Source organism: Macaca mulatta, chromosome 1, assembly GCF_049350105.2.
Source record: "Macaca mulatta isolate MMU2019108-1 chromosome 1, T2T-MMU8v2.0, whole genome shotgun sequence".
Taxonomy (NCBI): Eukaryota; Metazoa; Chordata; class Mammalia; order Primates; family Cercopithecidae; genus Macaca; species Macaca mulatta.
In genome coordinates this window covers 130,433,478-130,453,382 of record NC_133406.1, presented here as the reverse complement: position 1 = coordinate 130,453,382, position 19,905 = coordinate 130,433,478, and the positions used below count along the sequence as shown (strand labels likewise).

Here is a 19,905-nt window from a genome sequence, read left to right as displayed (position 1 = left end):
AACTCAACAGACAAAATCCCTGCCCTCAGGAAGTTTACATTCTAATGGGGAATAAATAAACTAATATATAGTAAATATCTAGTAAGTCCGATGGTGATACACATCCTATAGAGAGAAATAAAATCGAGAAGAGGGGGGTCTCAGGGTGGGAATTGGGGGAGTCCTAGCAGGAAGGGGATTTGTGTTTTTAAAGGATATGTTCATAGAAGGCCTCATGAAGAAGTTAATCTTTAAACAAAGACCTGAAGGAGGTGAGAGATCAAGCCACTCTGCTGTAGGGGCCACCATGGGCTGATATAAATATAAAACAGAATAATTGCTGTTCGTTTTACAAGCATGTTTGCTCTGCTCCTGCCTGCACCCTAATGTCCACGGCCTACCCTTCCTCAAGTAGCCTTGCTCAAAAGCTCACCTATTCCTTGAAGCCTTCTCAGAATCACCCTCTATCCTGGCCAGAAGAGCTCTCTCCATCTCTTATCTTGAATCACTTCCTACCTGCAGGAGGCAGGGAGAACTCCAGGAAAAGGGAAACACCAAGTACAGGAGTGATCACTCTGTAGATTGCGTTTGAAACCAGAGACTAAATGAGATCACCATGGGAGCGCGAGTAGCAGAGATGAGGTCTAAGGGTTTGAGGTGCTCTGGCATATCAACATGTAAAGATTAGGGAAAAATGAGAGCGAACCAGCAAAGTAGTCTGAAAAGGAATCGCCAGGGAGGTAGGAGGAAAACAAAGGGCCTCGGAAGCCAAGTGAAGATGTTTAAAGGGAGAAGTGATCAACTGTGTCAAGTGTGGCTGATCAAGTAAGATGAAGATGGAGAATCAATGGTTGAATTTAGGAAAGTAGGGGTTTTGACCTTGACAGAGCAAGAGACCTGCAGGAGGCCCCTATAGTCATGGGAAGAACTAAGCTTCTGAATTTCAGCAGGGCCCATGCAAATGAAACGGGGCACAGATTTGCAGCAGGGTCAACTCGGGAGAGATAGGGTTCTAGTTGACTGTGGAGGAGTGACAGAGGAAGGAGTCCTGAGCAGCTCTGAGGGTTCTGGCCAGGCCTCCACAGCATAGCCCTCAGGGCACTCTGAGCTCCTAGATCCCCTAGCTTGGGTGTGGGAAATCACATTTGCCCATCAGTTCAACTGAAGCAAGGTTGGGACTTTTAAAAAGGGCATTTTGCTAAACAGAAGAAAGGAAAAGAGTACAAACCACAGGGACAGGTGAAATTTATAATGCCTGTGTCTCTCATTCCCAAGAAAGCAAAAGGCCAGTCACAAATTCACCTGAGGTTTAAGATTAGCGTTTATTGAGTACCTATCATATGCCAGGCAATATCTAAGTGTTTACGTATGTTAGCTAATTTATTCCAATTTAAGCTGCACAACAACTTTAGGAAGTAGGTGTTACGCCCATTTTCTAGAAGAAACTTTCTGGAGCGGTTAGGGGAGTTGCTCCTCTAAGCTTGAGGTCCCACAGATGGTCTGGGATTCAAACCTAGATCTGTCTAATAACACAGTTGGTGCTAGTTTCCCTGCACTTGGCCATCTAAACAGCCTCTTGCTGCAAGGCAGTCTTCTTGGGAAGTCTGGGGAACACCAGGTGAAAACACTTTTTTCTGGTCATGAACAGTTTCCCTGCTTCTAGGCTCCTTTAGCTCTGGGAGGCAATGGAGGGTGATGGGTTAATACCTCCTCCCTCATCCCAAGAAATTAACTTTTCTGGGTAACTTTTGCCCTTGACAAGTCACACCCAAAGGGTCTCACCTTTTCTCTCTTTTGTGAGGGAAAATTGTTGCTTTCCTATTCTGTTAACAGCTATGAGAGATGATTTTCTGAGGCCAGGAACATTTTCTGAGGCCAGGAACTTAAGGGAATGACATAGGCAGTCTAAAAATAGGGCAGTCTGGGGCCCAGACAATGTTAGGGTCATGGACAAATTCAGCTAAGAGAGATTTAAGGGAACATCTTAAGAACCCTCAAATCCATAAGTACATTGGGCCTTATCTGTTGACTAAATTAATACAAATATAGCTACTGGTATGTAGAGAGGGGACTCCTTTGAAATTAAAGAAAGCTACTTTTACTAAAAGATATACAAAGCTATGGACAGTCCAGATTCTTTGCTTAACCCTTGAGAAAACAGGGTCCCAAAGAGTGGAATGACTTGCTGGAGTTCACCCAGCCAGCTGGTGCAACTGACCAAAGCCCACAGCTGTCGATCCTTGTGCTCTTTGCTACTGTGAAGTGGTGTGCCTGCAGCTGTGCTGGGTGCCTTGGAATATACTGAGAGACGCGTGTGCGAAAAAGATGGTGAGCATAGCTTTATTTTGGAGTTTGTTTGGAAAGAGAGTCAGGAGAGCTTGGACCATGATTCTCAAATTCTGATTCCCAGCTCCAGGTTGCTGTGTGAATGTCCACTCACATTCAAACAATCTGGCTCAGTGATGGATGTAGGCTTGCTGCTGTTTTCATGCCAAGTGTTCCAGCCCTTCCTGCCTCCCTGCCTTTGGTCTCCCTCAGGCCCAGAAGAAGCCGCGAGGGAGGCACATGACAAGCTTGAAGATGCTTTTATTGAGAAGGAGAGGGACTGAACAGATTCTTGACAAGCCTAGGCAGAAATGCTCCAGGTTTGGGAAAGAGATAAAATAAATAGGTGGTTACTGGGGAGACTCCAACACAGCCAGAATAGGCACGGTTTGCTTCAGCCTCTGGGCCTGTCCATTGTTTTCGCTGTGTGAGCTGGGGCGTGGGGTTTGCTGCAAACTGGGATCCAGAAGAGGAATTCTCGGGGCTCTAATGGGTATCAGATCTGCCATCTTGCATCAGCAGGGCCTGGTTCTTGGAGGTGTCTAAGCTGGTGCCTAAGGGCTTATCTGAGGAAAGAAAAAGATTCAGATGAGGCTGGTGGCAGGTGAGGGATCTGCAGAGCTTATGCCACCAATAAGCTTGGAACCTCAAGGTAAGCCTGAATGCATGAAGCTAAGCCCCTGGGGGAATATCCTGTGCCCAGCACCCGCCACACTCAGTTCTGCCCCAGGGCTGGGCCGGCAGGCTTGTCAACTTCGCACTCTCTCTCACCCAGGAGCACCAGACAGTCCCAATGGGTGTCAGGACCCCAGGGTGTCCTCACCCCCAGCATCCTTCTGACAGCCTCCAGCCGGGACAGGATTCTTGGGGCCTCCTGTGGACATAGCATCTGTAGCTCCCCAGGTCTCATGTGAAGTAGCTGGCTCCCCGTCAGGGACCCAAGTGTCCTCACCGTGCTGTGAACGAAACAGCAAAAGCCATCAGTGGTGCACTGGAAGCACTCTAGGCCTGAGCATTTGGGTAGAAAAGGGGCTCTTTGGGCTTGGAGGTTGGGGTTACAGAAAAATTCATGGAGTAGGCTGTCTGGGAGTGAAGGAGTAAAGTCAGCATTTGGCTTTAGCCAATTTCAGAACTTCCAGGCTTGAAAGAAGTGCTCTGGGAGAGAATCTTCTGGCTGGGGAGGGGCGACTGAGCTGGCAGCTGGGGTTCTTCCTGAGTCCACTCCCCTGATCCTTGCTGCCTTTGCCACAGCAGGGTTCCCCACTTAATCTCTAATGTAGGCTTGAACACGCCTCTGCTCTGTCCTCTAACTCAGCAGAGACAGTGCTGGATCGGGGTCATGTACAATGTAGGCCAGGTTGTATGTTCTGGGTCTCTGGGTTTCCTTGGTTAGCCCTTTATAAAGTTTCTCCCTCCACATCCGGTAGGGCCAGGCACTCACACAACGGAGAAGTTCTCTGCCTGCAGCCAGGCTGTGACCTCTTCAGGCCTCGAGCTAAGTCGAAGCATTGGAACCTAGAATCAGGGGGAACCAGGGGTCAGAGTCCATCTCATCTCACAGTCAACCATAGCCCCTAACATCTGGGTCCCTTCTCTAGGTTCCCATCAAATCACTTCTCTTACTCTGTGGCTTTCTGGTCTGGCGGGGAGCTGGTCTTATTCTCTGCTCTGGCCCCATGATAAAGTTGGCACACACTAAGCATGCAATAATACGGTCTAAATCAAACCAAGACTATCTCCTCCACTTGCCACTGAATCCTCCTCACCCCCACCTCCAACTCAGGACTTAGGGCTCTGGATAGTCCAGGCTGGGTAGTACCCGAGAGGGTGACCGGTCCTGGGTCCCAGAGGTCCCCGACTGCAGGGGCTCCAGGATGTTGCTGGGAATGTAGCCGCTCTGTCCTGCTTCGTTCTTCACCAGCCACCACCGCTTGCTATGGTCCAGAACCTGCCAAGAGTCACCACCTCAGTCCCCTGAGCCTCTGTCCAGCCAGCCTGCCCTCCCCACACAAGGCTTTCTCCCTCTGGCCCTTTCCTACCCTCCTTCTCCCTCTCTAGGCCACCCACCTTGGCAGCCCCCTCCCTGGACCACCCACCCTTGGCTGCCTGTAGCTCCCACTAACCACCACCTCCTTTTCTAGCCTCTGGCCCAAGCCTCACCTCCAGCTCTTCTCCCTGGACCACAGTCAGTTCCCGTGGGTTCCTAGCTTCAAACTCATACAAGACTTGCATTTTCAGGGCTGACTGCACAGGTTTGGGGCTGGAGGGTCTGGAGTTGGGGTCCCCAGGCTGAGGGTCATCGTTGTGTGTCTTCTCCTGAGGAAAGTGTGAGGTGCTCCCTAACCTATGACTTCCCCTCCTAAGAAATAGAGTCAGGATGGCTGGAGAATGGGGCCTCAGAAATTGAGCCTATGTCCCAGCCCTGAGAGTCCCCCCAGGTATCTCCTGCCTGCAGTCTGATGGTGACTTTTGGGTTTCTTTAGAGTTTGCTGGCAGGTCAATGTTAGGTGGGGCTTGGAGCGGGGCTTTCTGACGGCAGGAGGGGTCTGAAATGTCATTGATTTCTGAAGACATTTCCGGGAGTGGAATTTTCTACATCTGAGCTCTGCCCTAAGCACTTTATACTTGAGTTTGGGAGATCAGAAACATGTGTGGGTAGTCTCATGAGAAGAAGCTATGGGAGCCTAGGAGGGTAGAACACTGATTTTCCCCCAAGGTAGGAGAGGGATGTCCTTGTACATGTTTGTCTGGCTAAAAGAGACCCTGTTGGCTCTCTTGAGATGTAGAGAGCCAGAGATCCAAAGGAACAGCCCTGTCCCTCCCTCCCCAGGACCACACGGTCCCTACTTAGCCCAAAGCATACCGAAGGGAAACAGGGGCCTGGTATCCTAAGGGTGCCTGTAAGGGACAGAACAGAGAGTGAGTAAGAGCAGGAGGCAGCCAGCATGGTGGGAGGGAGCTGGGGTATCTGACCACAGGCATAAGCAGCTCACACACAGCTGCCTCCTGTCCCTTTTCCTGTCTCCCCCAGTATACAGATACAGGTGCCCACATGAACCCACCCACCCACCACTTGGAGATGGGGCCTCAGAAATTGAGCCTATGTCCCAGCCCTGAGAGTCTCCCCAAATATCTCCTGTTTGTAGTCTGGTGGTGACTTTTGGGTTTCCATGGAATTTGCTGGCTTGCCAGTGTTAGGTCACACTAGTTGTGTGACCATGGTTTGGATGGGGAGGGCAGAAACTAGCCAGGGACTAGGGCTGTGGGTAGGGCTCTGTGCCAAGCTCCCCTTACTTGGCTGGAGGGCTCAGGAAGTTGCCAGTCATCTGAAAATGTGGGTTGGTAGGGCAGCGGCTCATCGCCTGTCCAGTCGGCCCTGAAGAGAGAAACAAAGCTGAGTTCACATCCACTCTGTGAACTCTGATGCCAGGCTGTGGGATGTGGAGAGGGAGGGGATGACAGGGCCTAGCCTCAGGAATCTTTTGGCTAATAGGTGACATGGTCCATGTGCACAGATGAAAGGCCCCGACACCCACAAAGGAGCAAACAGCTAAGCCTGGACACATCCCACAGAGCAGGTGTCTGGGGGCCAGCCTCACCTCTGCCCGTGAGGTAAAGATACACCACCTCCGTAAGAACATGATGGACGCTTCATTGCCCTGATTGGGCGTTTGGATTGAAGTAGTGGAACTACAAGAGCTTTTGGGCTGGTCAACACCCCAGGGGGCTTGTGCAGTATTTTTCTAGGCTGTTTTTAGTTTCCTGGCAGCAGATCCTTTTCTTTCTAGCTAAATTGTTTGTGGATTTCCACCTTGTAAGTAGACTGCAGCTGAGCTGCTCCCGTTGACTCTGGGATGGGCTGGTCCTTGCCTCTCAGCCTCCCCCTCTCCCACTGCACAGGGCCCAGGAGGACCATGCTGTTTGTGGCCTTCAGGCTTGCCGTGCTTGGAATATTTTCCTCTTGTCTGTCCAGGAAATGCCCATTCATTTCCTTGAAGAAGTTCCCTTCCTTGCTTCACTGGGGCAGAAGTAAATATTCTGCTGAACTTGGTACATCCCTGGGTTATTGCTCTTCTCACACTGCATTGCTCATGATTCTTTTCTCTTTGTTTCTTACTATATATAGATCTCCTTGTGGGCTGTACCCCTAATACAGTGGCTGATACACAGGAGGCAGCTATTAAGTGTTTATTCAATGGGAACAAAGGAAAGATTCCCTCTTCTGAATCTTTTTAATTGGTTCCTTCTGTGCCTTAGAAACATGCTTGGGTCTTGACCCTAATACTACTCCTTATAAGCTGTCATCCTATTACTTTCTTCTTACCAAGTTTTTTGAGAATATGCCTATATCCTCTGCCTATATATTCTTATCTCTGTTTCTTTCATTATTCCTGCAACCTGGTTTCTACTTCTGCCATTACTTTATTGAAACTAGTCCATTTAAAATCCTGATTGCCAAATCCAATGGCCTTGTATGGTCTCTGTTCTTCTGGATGACCACAACATTTAGTGTTACTTATAGCTTTGGGTCAATTTGCCAAAAATCAAGTTATCTAAATATAATTTGCCTGAAATTGAACTCTTTTGAGGGTTTTTACATATCTTTAGGTATTCTATTTTCTATGTTTCTTTCATTTATTTCTGGTTATGTTAAGAAATTAGAAAACATCTAAGGGCACATCTGACTTAATATTACATTTAGAAGTATTTATCAATTGTACATCATTTTATGAATACTGAAGTTGTTTTGCATCTTTGTGGGTATTTGAAAAATTATATGTGCTAATCTGTTTTTATAAGGACTGAAATTGTAGAAGTAAGGCTGGGTTTTGAAATACAAAATGGTGTGTTCGACATGATTATTCAATGTTAAAGTGGCTGAATGAAGGAATTTGAGGCCCTCTTATTTGAGTCTATTGTAGAACCTCTGTTTTCCTCTCCTGCTAGTGCTAGACAGATACCAGAGCTATTCCCACGGACAGTGGGAGCCCAGCACAGCCCCAAGAGCTGTGAGACTGGCTTATTCAGGTACTCTTAGTCCCAGGGTTTTGGACAAGGGAACACTGGTATGAGATGGGAGGTCCAGAACTGATAAGTAATTTCATTTTAGTGACTGCACAGAGGATGCATAAAAATAGATTGTTATGGGTGGAAACAACCCACGTGTCCATCAACAGATGAATGAATAAACAAAATGTGTCATATTCATAACAACGGGGTATTATTCAGCTATAAAGAGGAAGGCAGTTCTGATAGATACTACAACATGGAAGAATCGTGAAGACATTATTTTAAGTGAAACAAGCCACATACGGCAGGACGAATATTGTCTGATTTCACTTATATGAGGTTCCTAGAACAGGCAACATATTTCTCATAGAGACAGAAAGTAGAATAGAGGTTTCCAAGGGCTGAGGAGTGGGTAATGGGGAATTATTATTTAATGGGTACAGAATTTCTGTTTGGGATGATGAAAAAGTTCTTAAAGTACTGTAGATAATGGTGTTGGTAGCACACATTGTTAATGAACGTAATGCCATTGAATTATACACTTAAAATGGTTAAAATGATAAAAATGGTTAATTTCATGCTATGTATATTATACCATAATGAAAAACAGATAGTTTTGAACTATAATTCATGTCTTCAGACAAACTGGACACAAAATTTTGTAAATGGGGCTGAATTGAAAAGAACTGGTCATGGTGGAGTGCGGTGGCTCATGCCTGTAATCTCAGCATTTTGGGAAGCTGAGGTGAGGGGATCCCTTGAGCTCAGGAGTTCAAGACCAGCCTGGGCAACATGGCGAAACCCCATCTCTATAAAAAAATACAAAAAATAGACAGACATGGTGGTGGCACACAGGTGGCACACTGTGGTCCTAGCTATTCAAGAAGGTGAGGTAGGAGGATTGCTGGAGCCAGGAGGTGGAGGCTGCAGTGAGATGAGATCATCACGCCACTGCACTCCAGCCTGAGTGGCAGAGCGAGATCTTGTCTCAAACAAAATAAAAGTGGTTATTAGGCAAATAACTCCAAGGAAAGATTCATTTCCCTGTTGGCTTTTCTGCTTTTCTAAAGCTTTTTCTCTTGGTTTTCATCCCTCTGCTCTTCAGGTTCTCCTTAACTCTTCTGCCTTCTTAACCCTTTTTGCATTCGCCATGTAGAAGTTTGCCAAGGCCCTTGCCTCTTCTTTCATGGAACAGAACAAACTATGCTTGTCAAGGTACGTTCAGGGGCTCCCTCTGGAGTGCTCCCCAGTAGCTGTGCCTCCAGCCATCACTTCCGTGCATCCCCTCTCAGCTGCCCAGCCACCAGGCCTCTGCGGAATGTTCCAAGGATGCCTCAGATCAGCGTGCCCAAGCTGGTTCCTCCCACTCCCCTGGCTCTCATCCGTTTGACTTTTTGTTTTGTTTTGTTTTTTGAGATGGAGTTTCCCTCCTGTTGCCCAGGCTGGAGTGCAGCGGGGCGATCTCAGCTCACTGCAACCTCCACCTCCTGGGTTCAAGTGATTCCCCTGCCTCAGCCTCCCAAGTAGCTGGGTTTACAAGCGTGCACCACTACACCCAGCTAATTTTGTATATTTGGTAGAGACGGGGTTTCACCATGTTGGCCAAGATGGTCTCGAACTCCTGACCTCAGGTGATCCGCCCACCTCAGCCTCCCAGAGTGCTGGGATTACAGGCATGAGCCACCGCACTGGCCTCCTTTGGCTTTTTTGTCCAGCTGCCCATCTCACAGTTACCCCTGCAGGGAGTATCTCTTTCTTTCTTAACCCCTGGCTCATTGGTTGCCAAGTCTTACTGATATTACATTTGCAGCATCTCTTACGTCAGTAATTCTTAAATTTGGGGCTGGATTGAGACAAAGTTTTCACTTTGTCCTTGACAAAAATGAGAAAATATTTTAGTAGAAGGTTGCCATCTCCCTTTTCTTGGGAAAAACTGTTCTTTTTTCTGAGATAACATGTTTCAGTAGTGGGTGATGGCAAATGTGCACTTTTCTTTTGTTAATAAACTGTTTGCACTTAGCCAAATAAGAAGTTGGGAGCTCTGTGTAGAGTCCCCCAAGTAGCTCTGAAATATTTCTGGTTTGTGGCAACGTAGAGCCTGGCCACCTCTGATGTCCTGCCTGATGCCTCCATGCCCGACCCCCAGTTCAGTTCAGGCCTTGTCTTCACTCACCGGCTAGTGGTCCAGGCCAGGCCCAACCCCATCCAAAGGTTACTCTCAGGTGGGCTTAGACAGGACTGTAGCAGGTTGATGGCTTTAGGGGTGAGGAGGGGTGAGATCACTTGGGCTGCTAGGCCAGCCTCAGGGCACTTGGCCAGGATCTAGGGGAGAGATGGAAAATGTCAGGAAGCCTAGGCTCCCACAGGGCCCAGTGTGGGTGGGAAAGGCCCAGAGTCCCTGGCTTCCCACTTTTGCAATCGTAGGATGTTAATTCCTGCAAGTGTCCCCATCTGCCTTGGGCCTGCTGCTCCTTCCTGTCTCCCTTGGAGCCTTGGCGTCCTTGGCTCTGACCCCAGCCCATCTGGTTCCACCCTGGCCCCTGCTCCCCCGTCCCCCTCCACCAGCCTCCTTTCCTCCCTCTACTCCTTCTTGACTTCAGCCTGTGCCTCTTCACCACCCTGTCCTCCCTTGACTCACGAAGTTCAGGGATTTGAAGAGAATGTGCACGAGCTCAGGGGCACTTGTCTCCTGCAGCCAGGTGGCCAGCCTTCCCTGGGGACACAGGGCAATGCCTGTCACCACCCTTCACTCCACCCCATCTTCACCAGGGCACCATAATTGTTTTATGCCTTGGCTAGAAGGCTGGCACTTCCCACAAGTCCCAAGAGGGGAGGGGAGGTTCTAGGGGGAGTAGATGGAGAAGAAAAAGGCTTGGGATGATTGAGTCCAGACAGCAGAGGATTAGTGGGGAGGAAGGGGAAGAGGAGAGGCCTGGTGAAGTTGTGGGGAGCCACCTACCAGGAGGTTGAAGCTGTACTTGATTTTCTGGAAGCAGTCAATGTACTGTGCCTGGGTGAGACCTGGGAGAAGGGGCAAGGCAGTGGGCCACAGATCACCCCAAGACACCCTTCGTCCTCTCTCCTGGCCCTCAGTACTCACCTCCCTGGTCCTTGCTTTTTTTCCCAAATTTCTTCTTCTTCCTGCTGGTCTTTGCCTGGACCTTCTCCAGCTTTCCCATGAACAGCTCAATGTCCCTTAGGACATGGTTCAGTACTTCCTGGGCCCCAAACAACGCATGGCCTTGAATGGGCAGTTGGGCCTGCTCTAGAACTCCCAACATGCCTCCCGCACCCCTCCCCACCACAAGCCCCAGCCTCAGGCCGGGCCTGGAGTATAAACAAGCTTCTCTGGCCTCCTGGCCCAGGCCCTGGCCATCCTGGGACCCTGGCCTCCTAGAAAAAGAGGGAGGGTTGTGTCCTTCCTTTTCCCAGGCCCAGAAAGCCTCAGCAAGCTCAAGACCACCTGCAGTTACCTCGTCCCTCTCTGGGTCCTCGGGGGAAGAGGGCCGCCTTGGAGGAGGCGGAGTAAAGACACTTGGTTCTCGGGCACTGGGGTAGTGTGGCAGGGGCCTTGGGGATGGCAGGAGGCCTGCAATGTAAGGGGACCATGGATCTAGATCTTAGATCTTTGACTTTTTATCGAAACTTTCTCCTCCACCTGCCCCCATGCCTCAAACTTACTGTGCTCTAGGGTCCTCTGGTGGGGCTGTTCTGGAGGGAGCCCCCGCTCCAGAGAGAGTGCCTGCTCCAGAGGGAGTGGCCTTTCCATAGGAGGCCCCCTCCATCTGTCCTGGCCTGGGTGAAGGCCTCCAAGTTGGGGTCTGCTGAGGACATGGTAGGGGCCACATCTTTGACAAGGTTCTTGGGAGAGAGGCCCTCCCCACACTTCTGCTCCAGGACCCGGGGGCACCACCACCTCTCTCCAGGAGTCGTACCGCCTGCTCCCTGGTCTCCTTCTGGACCCACCCCTGACTCCACCCTGCCTCATCTGCCTACCCTCTGGGCCCTCTCAGGTCCTATCTCAGTCTCTGAGGACAATCTCTAGTGCCCCCTGGGCCCAGCTCCTTCCCTATGCCCACCTCTGTCCCGGCTCCTCCTCAGTCCAGGCCCAGGTTGGTTGGGCCACAACCTTCTGGGTCCCCCAAGATATGGGGTCAGGGTCTGGCCCTCGAGGCTGAGCTGGGAGGCCCCATAGGTGGGCTGGGCCGAGGCTGCCTACCTTTGCTCCAGCTCTTCCTCCAGAGCCTTCTGCAAGCTGGTCCTCAGTCGCTCTGCCTGGGAAGCAGCAGTCAGGCAGGCTAAGTTTGTGTGTGTGTGTGTGTGTGTGTGTGTGTGTGTGTGGTGGGGTGATAGTCGATGAACCCCACCCCTGACCAATCACCCCTGACCACTCACCCCCACTTCCTGGCACTGGAAGAGCAGAGTGCTGGTGCCTGGCAGGCCTGGCTCCTGCACGGTGATGGACAGGATGGAGTTGTAGGAACATGTGTTGAGCGCCACATTCATGGCCTGGATGCTGTTCAGGCGGTAAGAGTCCAGCTCCTCCTGGGCCAGGTGGAGAGGTCAATTGTGAGGCCACCAAGAGCCAGGTGTGGCTTCTGGGAGCTCCTGACCAGCTCGTCCTAGCCCTTTGGTGACTTGGGGCTGGGGTGTCAGCTACCTGACTCTTGTGCCTCTGTCCCCTGTCTCTTCCTAGGCCTGGGTGTGTGTTGTATTTGGGGAGGGTGGCTGCCCTTTGGGGCATGGAGGGTGGAGTTCAAGAGCTAGTGCTTGCTTCCCCACAGCCCACGCTGGCTATGGCTGGGTTTGCTGGGAGGGCTGACCTTGGTCTCAATGTCCAGCAGCTGCAGCCAGCCGTCCCTGACCTGAAGGATCAAGTCTTGGCTCCACACCCGGCCCTGCGCATCCATCTCGAACAGCTTCTGCAAGGCATCCTTGGGCCCCTGGACTTTCTGACTCCCCAGCTTGCATGTCATCAAGTGCTGCAGGGAGAGGGGCAGGACTGGGAGAAAGCTCAGAGAGGGGGACCACAGGCATGCTGGGTAGAGAAAAGCAGAAGAGGAAGAAGACATGTCCTCGGCCCCCTTGAGGTGGGAGGTTCTAGGCTTCAGATAAAGCAACTTTCCAGGGCCAATGTGAGGGCCGGTGTCGAAGCACTGGGGCCAGGGATGGGGGCTCCAAGTCTGAGTCTGAGGAGCTGCAGGAGGGGTTTGAAGACTCTAGAGGAAGGACAGGCATGGCCTTTACTAGTCCAGGCCAGGTGAGGCAGCTGGGTGGTGGTGGATGTGCGATCCAGCCACCCAACAAATAGCTCCTCTGGAGGGGATACAGGACCCTCAGATTCTGTCCCTGGCTTCCTTTGTTCCCTTTGGGAACTCAGTCTCAGCCCAGTCTTCCTCCTCACTCACCCAGAATTCCTGTCTCTTTCTCCCTGGTTCATGCCTGGAGACATCCATTGTGATCTCAGTCTCTGCTCAAGTCCTTGCCTACTGCTAGGCTGACCATTCAGGAGTTTTTTGCTGTTATCCAGTTTCCTTTAGGAGCCCCTCCCTTCTCCCAGTCAAACATTGCCTTCACAAGGCCCCTGCCACCCAGGCTTCTTGTGAGGGGAAGATGCAGCCTGCCTCCTGCCCCTTGACCCCCACCCCTGCCCAGGGCCCAGCTCCTCTCCCTGTGTTCACACTACCAGCATGTTCAGGGGACCCTGGCATTGTGAGCAAACTCCATCCTCCTGAACATGTCTCCTCTTGCTCTGCCTGCTGGGCCTAAAGTAAGCCTGTTCTCAACCTTCACTTTACAGAGAAGCTGAGTCCTCCTGGCCTCTCCTCAGCTGGCTGTGGGAGCCCTGCCTCTGCTGCCCTGTGGGACCTCTAGACCATCTCCCCAGCTCCCTCCCTGCTTGTTCTCCACTGGAGTCCTAACAGTGGAGCTCTTCTACCCCAGAGCTCCAGCCTGACCCTGTGCCTGCTCTCCCCACCACGCCCTTATAGCCTGTGCTTCGCCTTCACCTTGGTGTCGACAGCCCTTCAGGCACCTAAATCTTGCAGTGCCTGCGTCATCCTCCCTGGCAGAGCCAGAGACTCCTTTCTAGCCTTGGAGCAGCCTTGGAGCTGCTCACACTCACCCTGGAGGCTTGGGCCCACGTGGCTCCCCTCTCCAACAGTGGCCATCTCAATCCTCCACAGGGCCCAAAGACCTCGCACACTCCCGCCTCCAGCCATGCAAGGTCTTGGGCAATGGAGCAGTGCCCTGGGGACTCGGGCAGCAGGGAGTTGGGAGACAGGTGAGGGTAGGTGGGTGGGTGGTTGCGAGTGCTTCCTATCCCATCCCGCTGCTACTTCTTCCTGTCTGGGGACAGGACACCCACCCGCTCAACCTCCAGCCAGGCCTGCTTTGCCCACTCCGACCACCCCTCCTACTCCCCAACACTGAGCAGATGCTCTGGCAGGCTTGCTGGATCTGAATCCATGGGACATGGTTGGGACAGGCTGTTGGCTTCCAGGGCAGGGACTTGTGTGAGGTGTCCATGTTCTGGCAGGGCAGTGGGCACACAGGAACACTTGGGTTTAGTTGGACAATGCCCAGGGCTGCAGAAGTACTCACCTCCACCCTGTGCTGCAGGAGGGTGGGCTCTGAGGTGAGGTTCTGGGAGTACTGCTTCCGGTGCACTACAGGGGCACAGAGCAAGGGGTGGGAAGCAGGCAGAAGAGCGAGGTGAGACTCAGGCAACTGCTGGGGGCAGTTGTTGTGAGGAAGAGGGAGTGGAGGATGGGACGTTCAGGGGGCTCAGTGGGAGGGCAGGGGAGACAGGCCTGCCAGGAGCTTACAGTAAATGGCTCTGCTGCTGGGCCTTGACATGTTGACGCTGCTGAGGACGGCTCCCTAGAACCCAAAGTGAACCAGAGGCAGCCTTCAGAGCTGGGGAAAGGGGAACCAGGCACAGCAGGGCAGGACAGTTGCTATTGCTCTGACTGGGGGCCTCTGGGACCAGACCCAAAGCCCTTGGCTCCAGGGGCCCTTTCCAGAGCCATCTGCAGCCAGTGTCCTCCACTGAGGAGCCCTCCGTCTTGGCTGGGCCTGGAGGCCCCAGGCTGAGGGAAGGGAGGGCCAGGGAGGCCACAGCATGGCTGGGCCCCAGGGAAGGCTCAGACCTCCCATTGTTTGGCCAATAAAGCTCATGCCAAGGAGCCCAGGAAACCTGGATGGATAGGGACCTGCGTTCAGATCCTATCTTAGGCCTGGGTATGAAAGATGCTGAGGGTTCTGTAGCTGACTCTGCCAGAGTAGGCCCTCTTGTTCAACCCTGTTACAGTTCTGCAAACTGAGAGGACACTGATGCTGGCTCTTCAGCTGTAGACCCTCTGGGAAGACTGCATGCATGCGTGTGTGTACTTACGATGGCACTGCAGGACTCGCCAGTGAGCTGACCTCCACGAGTGTCTCCCCAGGCCTCCTGGCTCTTTGCTTTTTGTACTCTGTATCCTCTGCCCAGGTCCTCTCCTGGCCCCAACCCTTTAAATTCCAGCTGCGCTGGAATGCTGCACTGGACCTTGTACATTTCTCTCCAGCAGCGATAGTCATATCAGCCACCACGGTGCTGTGAGCCTGGTGCCAAGCCCCTTACCAGCATCCTATCAGTTCCTCCTCACTGCCGTCCACTTACTTGGTGCCGTGTGCCTAGCACTGTTTTAACAGCTTTATCTTTAGTCACTCTAATCCTCAAAACAACCTCACAAGGCATGTACTGGTATTGTCCCCATTTACCATATGAGGACTCTGAGGCTCAAAGATGGTAACAGGCCTGAGGTCACAAATGAGTGCTTAATAGAGAGCAAACCCAGATCTGTCTGATTGCAAGCTTCATGTTTTAATGGTTTGTAAACATGCCTCTGCCACTGGGCTGTGCGCAGTCATGGAGGGAGTCTAGAGAACATACATGTTGAAATGGAGTGGAATTAAATGTGGTGTGTGTGTGCCGGCTGGGAGTGGAGTTAGTCTGTGCAGGTCAAGGGTATGTGTTAATCTGAATGAGGTTTGTGGATATCCACAGGTCCTCATGGTACATCTCAGCTGTGCAGAGATACTGGAATACCCCGGGTAACATGTAAGAGAGCAACCCACACCCTTGTTTATTAGGACTATTGTGAAAATGACGTAGGATCTGATAAGATGACTCAGTGTTGAAGGAAATAAGCTGCCAGTGAACAACAAAGGGAATGTGGAAGGGACGGCTGGATCTCTGGTTTCCTTGTTTGAGAGGACCGCTTTTCTCTCCAGGGGTAAGGCTGGGCTAGAAGCCTGCTCCCCTTTCCCAGCCTCCCCCAACCCCCATTGTAACACTTCCTGCTTCTCCATGCTCTCCATGCAGAAGAGGAAGTGAGGTCTGGCCCTGGTTAGCCCCACTCCCCACTCCCTCAGCACCAGAGTGGGCCCTGTAGGGCCCTGTAGGGCCCTGTGGGTTGGTAGGTCAAGGTGGGGAAACAGCTGCCTCCAAAGATTCCCTACCCCAGGAAGGGAAGAGGGGGCTGGCTCGGCCTGCCTTGCCCCTTAGGGGTAGGGGAGCTGTGACAGCCCAGTTTCCCCCTTTAAGCCCTAGATGTAGGGGTTTGGAGCAGGGAAGGCCATCACCTCACAGACCCTGGGGCAAGCATCCCAGAGGTCCTTCCGGAACCTGGACCTTGCTCTGCTTTCCAGCCCACCAGCCAGCTGCTGAGTCCCAAGCCCCTCCTCGGGCTTGATCCCCTGGGCTGCCGCTGGGAACAGGCTGGAGACTTGGCCTGGGAAGCCACTAAGTTGCCCCCACCTGCCCTGGGATCCCCTGTGACTGGGCTGGGCCCCGATCTTCCCTGGGGGCCAGGCCCTTACCTGGGTGCCAGTGAAGACCAGGTGCCTGGTTCTCCCAGGGGGCTGGTCTTGGAGCAGGTGGTCCGGTGCTGGTGGCAGAAGGACAGCAGCTTCTCTGCTAGTGGCCACAGGCAGAGCCTGCCTTTGATGAGGTTACAGAGGCAACCACGCCTGTGTTCTTTGGACTCTGGCGGGTGGGGAGGCCTCCTGGCCACTAACCACTCAACATCAACCTGGACCTGCGGCAGTGTCTGTGCTGACAGGTGTCCCCAGCTTAGCTAGAGGCTACTGCTTCCCTGTTTCCCCACTTCTAGCCTTGGGGCGTGGCCCCCTCTTCCCTCTGCCTTTTGCGTGCCTACTCTGGGGAACAGGTCAGCATCAGGCACGGGCCTGGGACCAGAAGGAGAGAGTATGCATGGCCCAGAGTCTGGGTTCTGTGGTGAGGGCACAGGCTGGCAGGAGGTGGACTCCAGGCTTGGGGGAAGCTGTGGGCTGGTGTGTGTGCTGTGCCTGTGCATGGGTGGCACCCATAGATGTGTGATCCTGTGTGCCTGGGTGGTGCCTGTGAGCAAGACATGGATCTTTTCAGAGAAGATGGGAACTGGGGCACAGAGCCACATGGGGCACTACATGGAGGACTCAGATTCCCTCCGGCAGGGCCCTCATTCTGTCCCTACTGCTGTCCCTTCCAGCAGGAGCCCCTGTACCAGCCCATTCTTGCTCTTCTACTCTCTTTCCTTCTCTACCCCATCTTGTGCCCAGACCCCTGGTGGATGCCTGGCCGGCTTCAGCAAAGATGGGAAACAGAGACCTGCGTCTATCTGTAGTCATGAACCTACCCACTTCCTGCACTTCATGGTATTGAAAACTCTTTTTTGGCACTCAGGGTGGGCCAGGCTCCCACGCCCTCTGGGAACTCACAGTCTAACCAGTGAGGCCAGGTGTAAACAGAAACCAGGGAGCAGGGCAGGAGGGGAGGCGGGGGCAGGGGAGTGTCGGTGAGCCTCGGACCGTTGTGAGCAGAGTGCAGGGCCCCAGTGCTGGGCCCTGTGATGGAGTGTGCTGTGGAGTCTGAGGGCTGGAGCACTCCCATCTTTAGCTTCCCTGGAACTATCCCAGGAGATCTCAGCCTTCTCTCCCATCACCACCCAACCAACGCTGCCCTGGATGGCCTGGAGTCCACAGGTCAGTTCCTAGGGAGATGCCTTCCCTGACTGGGCTGTGTGTGTCTCTGGGAGAGTCCAGCGGGTAGCCAGCTGCTGGGGCGCAGGGATCAGGTGCCTGTGAGGCCGGCACCCAGCCATGGCCCCATGGGAAGCAGTCCTGGGGTTCTGTTCCCTGGGTCTCCATCTCGTGGCCCTTCACTTTCTTTTGGGATACATAGCCTGTACCCTCGTTGCCTCCCCCAGCTCCATGAAGGCCACAGTCATATTTCACCCCAGCCCTAGCTTGGGGTTCAGGCAACACCTCATTTCTGCCCAGCTCAGGCCAGGCCTGTCCTTCCCACAGGCCCCTCCTCAAGTCAGTGTGAGCACAGCAGGGACTCCCATGGGGGCCCTGGGTCAGGATGGGCAGGGGCAGAAAAACAATGAGTGGCATTCACAGCACCTCGCTGTCTGCAGTGCCCTTTAGGGATGCCCCTGGGAGCAGTGTGGGTCTCCTCAGACAGAAACCCTTTGTGGCCTGGGTGGGTCTGGGGCCTGGGGCCAGGTATTGGGGACTTCTGCTTCTGTGGAGCCCCCTCAGGGAACAGGGAGAGGCCAAGCTTCCCATACCTGGGGACTTGGGGCCATAACTAAAGCTTCTGCACAAAGCTCTGGGTGCCACAGCAGTTCTTCTGCAAAGGAGTTCCAGCTGAGGCACCAGGAAGCAGGACTCGAAGCGCATATCCTTGAAATTGTGGAGTTAAAAGGCTGTGGGACCACATTCGTTCACTCACTCCACAGCTTCCTGTAGAATTGAGGGCTTTCTGCCTGCTAGGCACTGTGAGAGATGCTAGGATCCCTCTGGAGGGCTTACAGACACCTTGGAATTCAAGCTGAGTTCATTATTTCTCAGCAAACAATCTCCCCTCTCATGCTCCTATCTCAGGGAAGGCACCAGCCACCAGCCATGTGTTCCAGCAGGGAGCTGGAGTCCTCCCTGAGTCCTCCCTCAATCCTCACACCCGATGGACTACCCTTCCTAGCAGACCCAGCTCTGTGGCAAGCCCTAAGTGTCCCCCCTCCTCTCCACCCCACTGCGACTGTCTTCCTCAGACCCCATCACACCTTCTGTCTTTGACCCTGTGGCAGTCTCCTCACCCACGCCCTCGCCTCACTCTTTTCTCATTGATCCTTCCCGGTTGCTGGTCGGGAAGCTTTCTTAACTGGAGATTTGATTGTCCACTCCTCTGCCTAAAACCCCTCACTGACTTCCCACTGCTCAGAGGACAAAACCTAAACTCCTTCTCAGGGCAGCTGAAGTCCTTGATGAACTCAAGTCTCCTGCTTCTGAGTCTGGCCTTATCTTCCCCCCAACTCCCTGCCCCTTGTACTTTATACTCAGCTTGGGGCATGGCTTGTAATTCCTTGAAGAGTCACGCCCTGGTACCTGGCTAGCCACTGTTCTGTGTCTGGAATGCCCTGGGGGAAACATTATGCCTTTATGTCTCCAGTAAGCCTCCTTCAGTAGCCTTCCCACTGCCCAGGGCTGGTGGAGCTGGCCCGTGGCTTCCAGACGCCTTGTACATGTGTCCCTCTGTTACTGCATGTATCACATTGAAGGGGATACCCCCATGAGACTAAGGTCCCTGTGGGGAAAAGAAAGAGAGATCAGACTGTTACTGTGTCTATGTAGAAAAGGAAGACAAAAGAAACTCCATTTTGATCTGTACAAAGAAAAATTGTTCTGTTTTGAGATGCCATTAATCTGTAAATTTAGCCCCAACCCTGTGCTCACAGAAACATGTGCCGTATTGAATCAAGGTTTAAGGGATTTACAGCTGTGCCTTGTTAACAATATGTCTGCAGACAGTATGCTTGGTAAAAGTCATTGCCATTCTCCATTCTCTATTAACCAGGGACACAATTCTCTGCGGAAGGCCACAGAGACCTCTGCCCAAGAAAGCCTGGGTATTGTCCAAGGTTTCCCCCCTCTGAGACAGCCTGAGATATGGCCTTGTGGGAAGGGAAAGACCTAACCATCCCTCAGCCCGACACCCGTAAAGGGTCTGTACTGAGGAGAATTCGTAAAAGAGGAAGGCCTTTTTGCAGTTGAGATAAGAGGAAGGTCTCTGTTTCCCGCATGCCCCTGGGAACAGAATGTCTCGGTGTAAAGCCGAAGTCGTTCTATTCTGAGATAGGAGAAAACCGCCCTGTAGCTGGAGGCGAGATATGCTGGCAGCAATACTGCTCGGTTACTCTTTGCTACACTGAGATGTTTGGGTAAAGAGAAACATAAATCTAGCCTATGTGAACATCTGGGCACAGTACCTTCCCTTGAACTTATTTGTGACACAGATTCCTTTATTCACATGTTTTCCTGCTGACCTTCTCCCTACCATCACCCTGTTCATTCTGCTCTCCTGCCGCGCTCCTCTTGCCGAGATAGTGAAAATAGTAATCAATAAATACTGAGGAAACTTGGAGACCCCCGCCGGTGCAGGTCCTCACATGCTGAATGTGCGGGTTCCCTGGGCCCGCTGTTCTTTATACTTTGTCTCTGTGTCTTATTTCTTTTCTCAGTCTCTCATCCCACCTGATGAGA

At 52.5% G+C, this 19,905-nt stretch overlaps 1 protein-coding gene across 8 annotated transcripts; it reads right to left on the bottom strand.

Annotated features, from left to right (window-relative positions):
- Positions 1 to 2,547: 2,547 nt before the first annotated feature.
- EPS8L3 (EPS8 signaling adaptor L3) lies at positions 2,548 to 16,602 on the bottom strand. Of its 8 annotated transcripts, none has more exons than XR_013399935.1 (19): positions 16,180 to 16,320; positions 14,142 to 14,196; positions 13,918 to 13,982; positions 12,138 to 12,533; positions 11,710 to 11,859; positions 11,534 to 11,589; positions 10,996 to 11,138; positions 10,788 to 10,903; positions 10,415 to 10,532; positions 10,274 to 10,335; positions 9,953 to 10,027; positions 9,488 to 9,636; positions 5,599 to 5,680; positions 5,168 to 5,202; positions 4,465 to 4,620; positions 4,124 to 4,252; positions 3,746 to 3,819; positions 3,128 to 3,260; positions 2,548 to 2,870 (listed from the first exon to the last, which is right to left on the bottom strand). XR_013399935.1 is itself a non-coding variant. In XM_028830591.2 (19 exons), the coding sequence occupies exons 2-19, from the start codon at positions 14,170 to 14,172 to the stop codon at positions 2,859 to 2,861; spliced, it is 1,788 nt and encodes a 595-aa protein (XP_028686424.2). In that variant the 5' UTR covers positions 14,173 to 14,196; positions 16,180 to 16,602; the 3' UTR covers positions 2,548 to 2,858. The 8 variants fall into 8 exon arrangements, 7 of the variants coding, with proteins under 7 accessions (XP_028686424.2, XP_077807909.1, XP_077807911.1 ...); XM_028830591.2 differs by having other exon boundaries at positions 4,465 to 4,663; positions 12,138 to 12,296; positions 16,180 to 16,602; XM_077951783.1 differs by having other exon boundaries at positions 4,465 to 4,663.
- Between the last annotated feature and the right edge of the window lie 3,303 nt (positions 16,603 to 19,905).

Bases quoted from the DNA above. Each gene is read 5' to 3' on its own strand.
- EPS8L3 (XM_077951783.1), bottom strand. From the start codon at position 14,172: ATGTCAAGGCCCAGCAGCAGAGCCATTTACT. The intron at 9,637-9,952 runs GTGAGTCAAGGG...TCTCTCCCCTAG, and splicing joins TCTTCAAATCCCTGAACTTC to ATCCTGGCCAAGTGCCCTGA. The intron at 5,203-5,598 runs GTAAGGGGAGCT...TGTCCCTTACAG, and splicing joins TTCCTGAGCCCTCCAGCCAA to GCACCCTTAGGATACCAGGC.